The sequence below is a fragment of the Carettochelys insculpta genome, chromosome 20 (assembly GCF_033958435.1).
Source record: "Carettochelys insculpta isolate YL-2023 chromosome 20, ASM3395843v1, whole genome shotgun sequence".
Classification (NCBI taxonomy): Eukaryota; Metazoa; Chordata; order Testudines; family Carettochelyidae; genus Carettochelys; species Carettochelys insculpta.
Window position 1 is genome coordinate 119,061 of NC_134156.1, and position 13,899 is coordinate 132,959.

General features: G+C 43.8%; 1 protein-coding gene across 1 annotated transcript in view; it reads left to right on the forward strand.

Annotated features, from left to right (window-relative positions):
• Nucleotides 1–13,899, forward strand: part of GLP2R (glucagon like peptide 2 receptor) — an 82,541-nt gene that overhangs the window by 39,490 nt on the left and 29,152 nt on the right. The window contains exons 8-9 of the mRNA XM_075014999.1: nt 1,299–1,458; nt 11,541–11,601. Coding sequence (XP_074871100.1) covers nt 1,299–1,458; nt 11,541–11,601 — 221 coding nt within the window. The remainder of the gene's footprint in view (nt 1–1,298; nt 1,459–11,540; nt 11,602–13,899) is intronic.

Consider the following 13,899-nt stretch of genomic DNA (forward strand, 5'->3'; position numbering starts at 1 on the left):
AAGAAGAGAATTATGTAAATTGAATTTTTGCATGAAATTATGTTCCAGGAGAATTAGGGTAAAATTCTGTTTCAGAATTAATTTTAATTTTATTTGGATAAGATCATGTAGAAATTTTATATTAAACATACTGTGCTTGTTGAATGAGTTGACAGTTGTCATCTAGAGATCTTAAATAATGCATTATAACAGTTTGATTAAACCCACAATTTTAGGAGCAAAGCTGTATATTTTTGCTTGCTTGTGTATGTTGTTTGTATTTTTTCAACACATATATACAAAACCTATATGTTCAAAAAGCTTTGTACAACAGCTAAAGTTGTCTGTCAGGTAACACATTCATAGATTATAAGACCAAAAAGAACCATTGTGATTTGTTTCAGCTGCATATAACTTTCCTGAAACAATTCCCATTTGAACAAGGTAGGATATATATCCGGTATGAAAAGACCCAAAGAAAGAAATGCAATATTAAGCAGTCTAAGGACTTGTCCATGCTAGAAGGTTTTGCCAGTTCTTCAGTAGTCTAGTTAAATAACCAGTCCTCTCCCTGCCCCAGTACAGTCCCAGTTTTACCAATATAAAACTGCCTATTCTCAAGTAGTTTATTCTAGTTCAGGAGGCATGGATACTCTCACAGCCCCCAGCCACATTATTTTACTGCTGCCCAAAACTAAATCAGCACTGTAATGGTATTTTTACTTAGAAGTATATTGCTCAGTAGCTACATGTCTCTGTGTTGTACAGAGCACCAGACTGTGAGTTCTGCCTGGTAAAGAACAGAGAAAAAGCTGGAACTATGTGGAAACCTAGAGTTATTGTTTATAGACATCATAACAACCATAACTACACGCACATCATAACAACAACTTAACTGGGTTGCGAATCTTCCAGCACCCCTTTATCTTCCTCCTAATCAAATAAAACTGCTGTGAAATCTCCCTCTATACATGTGCTCCTACACATAAACACACGTGGAGTTTTTTAACGTGTTGGAGATAAGTGCATATTCTGATTAATTAGTTTTGGCTGTAACTGACGTCACAGATTTGATTCTGTTCCTAATAGCGCACAGCTTGGAACCTCATCCTGGAAAGGCATAAAAATTTCAGGACAGCATCCCAATGAAATCTCTAGAAGATTGTCTGATTTGAACCAAATGTTTATCAAAACTGTTGCTTTTTAACGGCTGTAAAATATTATATGGCATCTACGGGATTTTTCAGAGATTTTAGAGTAGTACAATATGTAACAATGATTTATTATTTTATTTAAATACTTATGTCTTATTTCTGCAGATTTTAACGATTTGCAGGACTGCTCAGTTTTTCATGCATTACTCTGTTGGTGCAAATTTTTGTTGGCTTTTAGTTGAAGGAATTTATCTCCACACTTTTTTGGTGACTGTTGTGGTCTCTGAAAAGCTACTGCTGCGAAGATGCATTGTGATAGGATGGGGTAAGTAAATAATTTCAGCTAAGTTCTTTGTCTAATTTTCTATAGGTTAAATAATAAGTTTTTTGGTACTTTGTGGAAGAAAGGGAGAAGCTGATCTTCTAATTTTTATCTTTGAAGTACCTGAACTTCCCTTTGCTAATGAGGTGCTCAAAACTGATCATGTGATCATAATGTATTTTGTAACAACATAATATGTAATGTCCAGCAGATGTCTGGAGACCCTGGAAATCAGTAAATTCCCTGTTAAGATCAAGGAATAAGAGGAAAGTATCCTTGTAATGTGGGACTTGAGGGGTAGCCAGGGTAACTACTGAGACTGGGTAGAGGCTGGGAAGGATCATCCCAATAGGTCTTACTACCTTCCTATGGAAATTCCTCAGCACATGGTGCCCAGCTCATACCTGCCCCAGCAACTGGCACTTTGTGCACCAATGTCCTTGTGCTCCCACTCAGGTACTAGTGAACTGTCTCACCCCTCACAGCTCCAGCTGGTATGTGTGCTCTTACTCCTCTTCTGGGCCAGGTTTCTGATCCAGGATCATCTGCAGGTAAAAGGGGAGGGCTGGCTTGGCTCCCTGGTGGCCAGCCTGATTTCATACTCTGTCGCGTTTGCTCCAGCCCCTGCTCGGATGCCAGTCTTTTCCCTCTTTCTTTTTTGCACAAGAGGAACGTGTGTGGCCCCACTCTTGCCTCAAGATACTGGGGGGTCCCACACCCCTCCACTGATTATACGAACCTGGTAGCATCTTCTTTTCGTAACAAGAACGTTCCAGTACATAAAAGAAGCAGAAAACCCATTCTTATCATTTCTGTATGTTAGTCAGGCTGTGTCTACACGAACCCAAAACTTCTAAATGGCCATTTCGAAGTTTACTAATGAAGCACTGAAATACATATTCAACGCCTCATTAGAATGCCAGCGGCCGTGGCACTTCAAAAGTGACATGGCTTGCAGCCACGTGGCTCGTCCAAACGGGACTCCTTTTCGAAAGGACCCTGGCAACTTCGAAATCCATAAGAATAAGGGGATTTCGAAGTTGGTGGGGTCTTTTCGAAAAGGAGCCCCGTCTGGACGAGCCGCGCGGCTGCAAGCTGCATCAATTTTGAAATGCCGCGGCTGCTGGCATTCTAATGAGGTGCTGAATATGTATTTCAGCACTTCATTAGTAAACTTCGAAATGGCCATTTGCATGGCCACTTCAAAGTTTTGGTCTAGTGTAGACATAGCCTCAAGGATTAAAGCCAGATCATGGTATTTCCCAAAAATGTCTCTGTTTAATATAGTCACTCTGTGTCTACACATTATAATGAAATATAGGGCTAGCATAAAGAGGTGACACCAGCATTTCTCTTTTAATAGGAACAATGAAATTTTCAATGTGTTTTTTGAGTTAGAGGGTAGACCTGAGCTGCTGGAACATCTGAAATTTGTTGTATATCACAACACAATTTACTGATTATTGAGTTTTAAGTATAAAACTGGTTTTTAAGGATGTTTTCTCACTATATGAATATCAATATTTTAGAAAATAGAGTTGGAAAATCAAATTCTGCTATATGCAATTGTAAGGTCTCCCCCAGCGCCAATGGTAAACAACAAGGCTTAAGCCCTTAACCTTCACATATGAAGGTCAGAAGCTGATATGACACCATCCATTTTAAGACCACAAGCAACTCCTAAGACAATCTAGTCTGACCTTAAGCATAACACAGGACAGAGAACTCTAACCAATAATTCCTGCATCAAGCTTGTAACTTTTTAAACTTCAGAAACTGGTCACCCAAAAGGTGTCATACGCTTTACCAAGGATTCATAAAACTAAATATGCTGAAGAACTACACTCAGGACCTTATGCTTCATGTTACTTTATTACATTTGAAAAAGAAGTCTGAACTTAAGAAACAATGAGAGAAAGTGAGGGACGCTTCTTGATCCTTTCCCTGCCTGTAATGAAGAGGCCTTCCCTAGTGCATCCCCCGCATGCGTGGACAGGGGCGGAGAGTCCTGCATGGGTATGTGCTCCACTATCCATGGTATCTGTGGATGCAAAGCAGATATCCTGAGATATGCAGGGCTATACACGTGGTGCTTTTTATATAATATGTATTTATATCATTATACATATTTTTGTATTATAATTTTAGGTCAGATTGTTTGTTTGTTTCTCCCAGCCCTATCAATTCACATCTCTATTTCAATCATTTATCTTACATATCAGAAGCTTGTTGGCAGGTTTCAAAGTTGAGTAAGACTCAGATCCAAAAAGGTGCTTAGGCACCTAAATCGTAGTTTGAGGCTCCACTGCAATCTACAAAGCTTCCTCTCAAGTGACCCCTAACCATATTGGAACCTAAACTCACTCCGAACCTAAAGCTACATCTACACTAGCCAATCATTTTTGAAATATCTGTCCCTTTCGAAAGAGCGCATGGAGCGTCTACATCTGCAACACGCTCTTTTGAAAGAAAATCGGAGAAACACGATGCAGCTTTTGAAAGCGTTCCTCTAATCCTGTATTAGGAAGAGTACCTCCTTTTGAAAGAGAACCCGTGTAGACACTCTGTGATCCGCTCTTTTGAAAGAGAAGTCATCCATGGCAGTGGCCTTGGAGGACTGCGGAGACATGCCGCACAACATTAGTGGGGCTCTATGGCTTGCACGTCTGGCTGTGTTTAAAGCCCCGTGGTCCTGGAAACCCCTGAAGCACAAGTTACTGCAGCATGCCTCACAGATACCAGAGCAGGAGCGACCACAAGCCATGGCCAGCAGCCAGCCTCCACAGCAACTTTAGGGCCCCCGCACCAAGCCATCAGAGGGCACCCGAGAACATCCCTGAAAAAAGGATGCCCTTCTGGACTGAGCCTGTGGTGAGGGACCTGCTGGAGCCGTGGAAAGACAAGGAGGTCCTGAGACAGATGGTGGGCAAGAGGCAAAATGTGGCTGCATTCATCCATCTTTCCAAGCAGCTGGCAACCTGAGGGAAGTCTGCTGTGCAGCTGGTTGGTAGTGCATGTAAAGTAAAAGAGCTGCAGCAGGGTTACGCCAGGGCAAGGGACTCCACTGGCTGCTCAGGGGGAGGTCCCGTAACCTGTCCCTACTACAGGGAGTTCCACTGTTTCCTGGGGCCCAGGGAAAGCTCCTTTCCAGCATCCTCCCTGGACACTGCATCGGAGGAGACTTACCCCATGGCAGAGGAGGGGCCCAGACCAGCAGTCCAGGAAATAGAATTGGCCCCTGCTGAGCTGTGCAGTGACAGGGGGACCTCGTAATAGACATTCCATTCTGCTTGTCAAGCTGGGCTATGGCCATCCGGGCATCAGTGGACCTTGGGGAGGGACCCTCTGGTAAGTACACACTGGAGCATACATCCCAGCTTTTGGGTGGCAGGGGCACTACAGCTGCCAGCGGGCCACCCACGTGCCCAGCATTCACAGGTCAGGCATAGCACAGGTGGCTGTGGCTAACATTATGACAAAATGGCTGCTGGCGACATCCACCCAGGGACAGCGTAGTAAGCTACAGACACGGAGTTATGGGATGCTGCAAACTGGGAACAGTCCACATGGCTGTGGACCCCTGCAGCACACACAGTATGCCAAGGCCAACTGCCACTGGAGGGGGGCTGCTGCCCTCAGGGGAGTTGGGGGACCAGCTGTCATACCGTAACACGGGACTGACTGCGTCTTCCTATCCCTCTTTGCAGCCGTGCTGTAGGAGAACCAGGAGAGCTCCAACCTCTCTGTGATGTCAGAGTCAGGAGGAAGGGAAACATTCATAACCCCCAGCAGCAGCACAAGGCTCCTGCCATGCTTGATCCTCCCCACCGACGCACACTCTCCCAAGCATGTACCTTCCTCTGCCTCCCCTCTTCCGAGACTGCTTCTGCCATACCCCCTACCTTCCTTCCTGTCTGCCCCTTCCCAGCCTCACCGAGGACTCCATACCAGAGATGGTAGAGGAACCCAGGGGCCAACAGGGCTCATGGCCATCCATCACAACCCCAGAGTAAGGTCCCCCCCACTTCCCTTTTAAGGTTTCCCCCCACCCCCTTCCATAATAATTACCCCCCTCCCCTTCTGGTTAAGGTTCCCTTTTTCCCCCCCTTCTACCTTTACATAATAGTTACCACTCCCCTCCCAGTTAAAGTCTGCAACTCCAACCCGTCCCAGTTGAGGTCTCCCCCTCCCTATTCCCAGTTAATTCCTCCCCTCCAAGGTGAGGTCCACACCCCTCTGATCTCAGTTCAGCCCCCTCCTTTTAACCCCCCCAATAGGGCATGATTGCATATAATTTGACCCGATTATCTGCTGCTGTTACTTTTTCATAGTTGTAAGTAAGACAATTTTTATTAATACTTAAATTTTTATTTTTGAACCATTTCTGTGTCCCGTGCTGTTGGTGGGGTATGGATGTGCATGCGTGCTGGTGTCCATGGTAGGGGGATGATGGGGATGTATGGGTGGGGACCAGCATGTGGAGACTGTGGGTGGTGGTCACTGTTGCTCATGTGCAAATATTTCCTGATAGTCCCCCCTACTGTGGGCTCCCTCCTGTTGTGCCTGAAGACTTGGGGTGGGGGCCATCTGTTTGAGGTCAGGGCCATACTCTGATGCCCACCAGGAGGGGGAATACCTTGCCTTTATTCTCCACAATGTTGTGCAGGACGCAATAGGCACCCATCATTCCCCATCACCTGGGGAACATTCTGTAGCCCAACCTACAGGCCTGTGAGGAGGCACTGCCACCAGCCCTTCAGATGCCCAAAGTCCCCCTCCACCACATTTCGGGCCTAGTTGAGGCAAATATTAAATACCTCTTGGGTGGGGTCATGGTGACCGGTGTAGAACTACATCAGCCAGGATAGCAAGGGGTAGGCAGTGTTCACCATGGTGCAGAGAGGGAAGGTCATCTCTCCCACCAGGATCTCATGCAGTGGCAGAGCCCAGAATTATGGAACACATGGGTGTTTTGTGTCCATACCGCCCAGCCCACATAAATGTCCATGAAATGGCCCTTGCGGTCTGCCATCTCCTGAGGCACTACTGAGTGGTAGCCTTTTCTATTGGTGTACATTCTGGTGCTGTGGATGGGGGTGTGCGTCCTGTCTAAGGCACTGAAGCACTTTGGGAAGCGAAGCGGCGGGAATCCTGTTAATCAATGGCTATTAGCCCAGTTGGTTAGAGATGCAAGTCCAACTCAGGTCAGTCCTAGATGTCTGGCTGCCAGAACTGAGAAGGAAAGATGGGTGGATGTCTCCAACATTACCCTGTTGTATAGACTTCCCTTAAAACTCTGGTTTTGGCCATTGTCAGAAGACAGTGTACCAGTCTAGACGGACAATTGGGGTGACCCATTATGGCTATTCCTATGTTATTTAGTAGTTTAATCACTAGATTTAGGCTTTGTCTGTGCTATAGATTATGTTGGCATAATTCATCACTCAGTTCTGTGAATAAGCCAACCTGCTGAGTGACATGAACGATACTCACATGAGCACTGGCATGGACAGTGCTATGTCTCTGGGAAAGCTTTCACTGACAGCATAACTTCTGCCACTCATGGAGGTGGTTTGATTATGCCATTGAGAGAGTTCTGTCCCATCAGCATAGAGCATCTTCATCAGACATGCCATAAGATTTATAAGAGGATGATTACCACTACCTCTTCTTCTAGCTGTTTGATGTGCACTGAGCCAGGTGTCAACCTAATTCTTAAAATAAATGACTTTGGTGTCTGAACTGCATAGTACCACGAGCAGAATTCCCAACTGTGGACCATTAGTCAAGAGAAGCGTCTCCCTGCAGCCCAAACTTAGGCATGCAACTGTTTGAGAAGTGAGGGGGGGCAGGCTTTAGATAGATCCCTCTTGTTGGCTTCTCTCATTGGCTATCTTAGGTGGTTCCCTATTTAGAGTGCGGAAATTTGTGGATCACATTTTTAGGCATCTGTCTCTTCCCCTTCATTGCATTGGGATCCTAGCATTTAACTCAGGGTCCGTGGATGGCTGTGTGTTCCTTTGATTGTTTCCAGCCTCCTCAGGATTAGGAACCATAATACTTAGCAACACAAAGACAGACTTGAATTAATGACGACAAATTATAAGTCTGAGGCGTGTTAGTTTTGACAAATTACTGTAATCCCTCAAATGCATGATTTCAAGTTGCGCTTAACTCATGTTAATGTGAGTTAAGCACAACTCAAAATCCCAGTCCCCTGGACCCTGACTCAAACCCACCCCGTGTGCGGCCCCAGCTCACCCCCTGCCCATGCACAGATCACGCCCTGCCCTGCATGGTCCTGGTTCAACACTGCCCAGCCTGGTTCACCACCACCCTGCATCTGGCTCTGATTCACCCCCTCCCACGTGGCCCCAGTTCACTCCTCCCCCCACCCCATATGGCTCTGGTTCACTCCCACCCCACACAGCTCCAGCTCAAACTCCCACAGGGCCACACACCCCTGGCTCACCACCTGACACCCCGTCTGCAGCCCTAACCCACTACAGACTTAGCCCCCCTGTCTCCCTCACACAGCCCCAACCCACTGCCAGACTTAACTGCCCCCTGCCCCAACCCCAGGACTTACCTTTCAAAAGGAGCTCCAGGTGCTCCTGCTGCTTCCCTGGCTGCAGAATGTGCGTTCTGCAGGGAAAAAAGCCACCCCTCAACTTAGGCAAAATTTGAGTTATGCCAGGGTGTTTGGGAATGCAACCCTCTCATAACCCAGGGGACTACTGTATATTAGTGTTGACAAATGGTAATGATGGCAAGCCACAGAGATGACAGCCTCTGTGGGCCCCTGAACAATGGGTGGGGGCAGCTCTGTGCTCCTGGAAGGGATGGGGCTGAGGGTCAAAAAGGCAGAATCAAGGACAGCAATTTGTTATTCCAACCATATGAGGTAAGTTTGCCAAAGGTGATGGAAGCTTTCTCTGTTCCATGCTGAAGTTCGCCATCAAGGTTAAGTGAGCTGGTAGGAATTGAGCCTAAATAGCTGAAGTGATCCTCATTGTCCAGAGCTCTATTATTGGCATAGATTTTGATATTTTAGATGGAATGTGGGTATTTTGTGTTTTCTTTATACTTATTTGTATGGCTAGCATTGCACAGGAGCAAAAGATTAGCTTCTATGACGAGGTAACAAGCTCTGTGGACATGGGGAAGTCAGTGGATGTGATATACCTTGACTTCAGCAAAGCTTTTGATACAGTCTCCCACAACATTCTTATCCATAAGTTAAGGAAATATGTTTTAGATCCCTGGACTAAAGATGGATAGACAGCTGGCTTGATGGTTGGTCCCAGTGGTAGTGGTCAATGGTGCAATATCTGGATGGCGGTCGGTTTCAAGCAGAGTGCCGCAAGGCTCGGTTCTGGGGCTGGTGTTATTCAACATCTTATTAATGACCTGGATGAGGGACTGGATTGCACCCTCGGCAAGTTTGTGGATGACACAAAACAAGGGGGAGAGGTAGATACATTGGAAGGTAGAGCAGGAATCCAGAGTGACCTGGATAAATTGGAGGACCAAAAGAAATCTGATGCGGTTCAACAAGGAGAAGTGTAGAGTCCTGCACCTGGGGCGGAAGACTCCCAAGCTTTGTTATAGGCTGGGGGCTAACTGGCTCGGCAGCAGTACAATAGAAAGGGACCTAGGGATTATGGTGGTGGACGAAAGGCTGGATATGAGTAAACAGCGTGCCCTTTTAGCCAAGAAGGCTAACGGCATAGTAGGGCTCATTTAGGAGGAGCATTTCGAGCAGACGTAGAGAAGTAGTTACTCCCCTCTATTCGGCACTGGTGAGGCCACATCTTGAATACTGTGTCCAGTTTGAGGGCCCCCAATATAAAAGGGATGTGGATTTGCCAGAGCAGGTTCAGCGGAGGCCAACAAAAATGATTAAGGGGCTGGAGCACAAGACCTATGAGGATAGGCCGAGGGATTTCAGCTTGTTTAGTTTACAGAAAACGAGATTTAGGGGTGATTTAATAGCAGCCTTCAACTTCCTAAAGGGGAGCTCTAAAGAGGAGGGTGAGAAGCTGTTCTCAGTGGTGTTAGATGACAGAACAAGGAGTAATGGTCTAAAGTTAAAGAGGGAGAGGTGTAGGTTAGTTAATAGGAAAAACTACTTCACCGGGAGGGTGGTGAAGCATTGGAATGCATTGCCTAGAGAAGTGGTGGATTCTCCATCCCTCAAGGTTTTTAAGTCCCAGCTTGACAAGGTCCTGGCTGGGATGGCTTAGTGGGGGTTGATCCTGCTTGAAGCATGCGGCTGGACTAGATTGTCTCCTGAGGTCCCTTCCAGCCCTGTGATTCTGTGATAGTTTGGAACCATGCAAGCCATACAAAATAATGAATAAGACAATTCAAAGAACATCTCATACCTATAGAATCTTTAAAAAGACCTTGGATATTAGTAGCACTAGCACCGTATGAAGCAAAGGATCATACCAACCTGAGAGCCATAAATTATATTTCTAATTAGTTTTTAAAAATGTACTTCCTGCTAGATTCATAAGCAGTGTTCACTGTACGTTGACCACTTGGGTGGCTACCAAAGAGATCAGGGTGCTGCCCAGCTGATGAGCAGAGTGCCCACAGTGGTCAGCATGTGTTTCTGTTGGTGATACACATCCACAATGCCTTGGTGCACAAAATTTTTTTCTGCCTGTGGATGGAAAGAAATAGTTCACAAGTGATGAGAACACAGAAAATGTAAATGGTGTGTGTTTGTTTTTTTTTCATTTGGACAGTGCAAAGAAACAATAACTGATAGTGCACCTACAGCTTTACACTTCAGAATCACGTGCTTTTTATGAGACATTTCAAGCACACTCCATTCAGCCCCCACCACACAGGGGGTCATGGACTGTCAGAGAGGCAACACAGATTGCTAAGAGAGAAATACAAGAAAAAGATTCTGGAATAGTCCCACTGAAGAGTGAGAGATGTTATAATTAACTATCCAGGAAAAAAAACTGTTCCTTTAAATACTTTTTGAGGCTGCTGGTGGTGCTCACTATGTTCTGTGTCTGAAGTTTTAACAATCCACTCAGAGCAGCAGCATGTTTTTAGCTAAGCCTGGCATGCTTGTGTATATCTTGAGACTCCACTGGATCTGAGAGGTTTCTTCATATTGTCTTTGTTATGTAAACAACAAAAGACACAAGAAAGTTGAATCTTAGTATGTACTTTCCTGAGATGATTATAATGCACCCTGGGGTACCCAAGGTTGTGAAGTTCTTTGCCACTGCCCACCCCTGGTGTGAAACCAGTCTTTCCCTGCCTGCTGTAACTCAGCTCCCTGAAATGAACAGCTTTTGGCCACACTCAAGCCCTGAATTTCAGGTGTCTGCAGATCTTGCCCTTTGTGCAAGTTAGCGATAGAACCTCACCAACCCCTAGTCCTCAGTCATGCAATTTCCAGACTTTTGCATCTCGTAGAAATTACCAGCCAATCTGTGCCTGAGCACACAAGTGTACATGCAGCTCAATTAGTACAACTCACAATCTGCTCCTTTATAGCACTGCTATACTGATGCAAATTTACAATGAAATTGTCGTGTGTTTTTATTCAGGATTCAGTTTTAAGAGATACTGAATCAAAACTGAAATGTCTACATGTATAAACAAAACATAACACAGAATTCTAGGTCTACACTTACTGATGTTTATATTTCCAACTAATAAAGTAGAATCTCTTAAAGATTTGCCTTGTTCCATTTTTTAAAATGTATTTTCAGGAGGTATACATAAATCCCTATATAGTGTCAGTATATATGTTTCACCATGATATTAATGACTAGTATGTCACCATCTTTCACATGATACCTGACTATTTATGGATAAATACCATGAAAACTGTGTTAAGCATTGTGACCTTATCACATAATTGGCAGTGCTGACACAGAGTAATGAACTCTTTTGTCAGTTGGCACTGGAGTTTTCTAAGGGTCACAGTGATCCTGAAAAGAGAGAAAATCATTGTATATAAGATGATTAGGCACAAATGTAACATGTCTGTGTTTTGTACTAAAAATTTTGCAAACCTGATTGTAAGTTGTCCTTTTTCTTTCCAACAGTTGTTCCAGTTCTGTTTGTGGCCCCCTGGGGCATAGCCAGATCAAAACTGGAAGACACAGGGTAAATTACTGTATAATGGTGCTCTTATAAGATTGATTCTGGAGAGTAAGTGCTATAATTTTGGGAAGAATATGCTGTGTATTTCATACATTTTGAAATAGTTGACTGTCTGCTTTAATGGCAATACTCAACTATGGCATCACAACAAGCACTTACATGGTAAAGACACATATGCCACATTTTGAAAAAGGTAAGTTTTGTTTATACATAACCACCACGACCAAGCATTGTAAAATGAGCAAATCAACAGTAATGTCAGGTACAGCTATGATTCAGTGGTGTACGGTAAGCATAATTTCACCCAGATCATTTCTGCACAAGTGCATACTCTCTCACTTTCATAAGCAAATACTCCACCAAACCATTGTTAATTCTCTCCTTGAAGTAACACCACCCTACATTTTTCATTTCTTCAATCCTTATTTATTTTCCCAAAGCCAGTTTTTAAGATATTCACTGTTCGTAAAATTAAGGGTTTTCATTATTCTTTCACTGCTTTTAAAGATGTTTTACTTTTAAGCAAAGAAATTTTTGAGGGACTAAGATGGTCAGACTGTGGCTAGTGTTCCCTTCTTCAGGTTTTTTAACTGTATTGTGGACAGTGGTAACTGTAATCACTCCCCACATTAGCCTTTGTCTTTTTCATAGATTTAAGAGCAGAAAGGATCATTATGTTCATCTAATCTGACCTGCCTAACATGGGTCAGAGAATTCCAGACGGTGAGTTGTCCATAGAGTCCATAACTTCAGTTTGAAATTGAGCCTTGTGAAGAGTCCATAGGGTACAACCTTGACTTTGCAATAACTGAATTGTGGCAGCTAAATTAGACACCATTACTGTATATGTATCATTGGGATTAAGTTTTCCAATGTGCATTACATTTAATTTCTCAAGATTGAATTTCATCTGCCATTTTGTTGCCCATGCTCCCAGTTTTGAGAGATTCTTTTGAAGTGTTTCACAATCTGTTTCTGATTTAACTGTCTTGAGTACTTTTGTATCATCTGCAAATTCTGCCATCTTGCTGTTTATCCCTGTTTCAGATCACTTATAAGTGTGTTCAATATGACTGGTCCCAAAACAGACCTGGGGGGCACCACTATTTCCCTCTCTCCATTTTGAAAACTAACCATTTTTATTCCTACAGAGTGCGTCTACACTTGCATTCCTCTTTTGAAAGAGGTATGCAAATGAGGAAAATTGAAAATGCAAATGAGTATAGATTTGCATATTTTGTACCTCATTTGCATATTTCAAAAGAGCTTTTTTGAAAGAAGAAAACCAGTGTAGATGCTGCTCTTTCAAAAGTAAACTCCATCTTCGAAATAATCCTTCTTCCCTTTATTTAATGGGAAAAAGGATTCTTTTGAAGATGCAAATCTGCACCTCATTTGCATTTTCAATTTCCCTCATTTGCATACCTCTTCCAAAAGAGGAATGCAAGTGTAGACGCACCCACATTTGGTTTCCTGTCTTTTAGCCAGTTACTAGTCCTTGCAAGGACCATATCCTATCGCCTCTTACTTTGGCTAGAGCCCTTTGCTGAGGAATCGTGTCAAAGTCTTTCTGAAAATCTAGGTACGCTATATCCAGTGGATCCCCTTGCCCATGTGCTTGTTGAGCCCTTCAAAAATTCTAATAGATTGCTCAAAAATCATGTTGCTATATCCCCCAGACAGTTTGCCCGGTACTGAAATCAGGCTTATCAGCCTGTAATTCCCAAGATCACCTTTGGAGCTCTTTTAAAAATTGGCATCTCATTACCTATCTTCCAGTCATTCGGTATGGAAACATATTTAAATGATAGTGTACAAATCACAGTTAGTAGTTTAGCAGTTGCACAATCTTGTTTCTTCATAACTGGAATTTAATGCCATCTGGTCCTGGTGACTTGTAACTCCTTTAGTTCATTTGTATGTTTCAGGGGCTCCAAAACCTCCCTAATGACAGTTAATTCTGGGACAATTCCTCATATTTGTCACCTAAAAAGAATGGCTCAGATTTGGGACTCTTCTGTACATCTTTAGCTATGATGACCGATAAAAAGAATCATTTAATTTTTCTATAATGCCATTGTCCTTGAGTGCTCCTTTGGCATCTGGATCATCCAGCCCCCGCATTGGTTGTTTTCCAAGCTTCTTGCTTCTGATACTTTTTTTTTTTTTTTTTTTTTTAATATTGCATGTTGTTTGTCAGAGCTTTTGCTCCCTTCTATTTTCCTCACTAAGACTTAACTTCAGTTTTCTAAACAATGCCTTTTTCGTCTCACTGCTCCTTTTACTTTGTTGTTTAGCAGT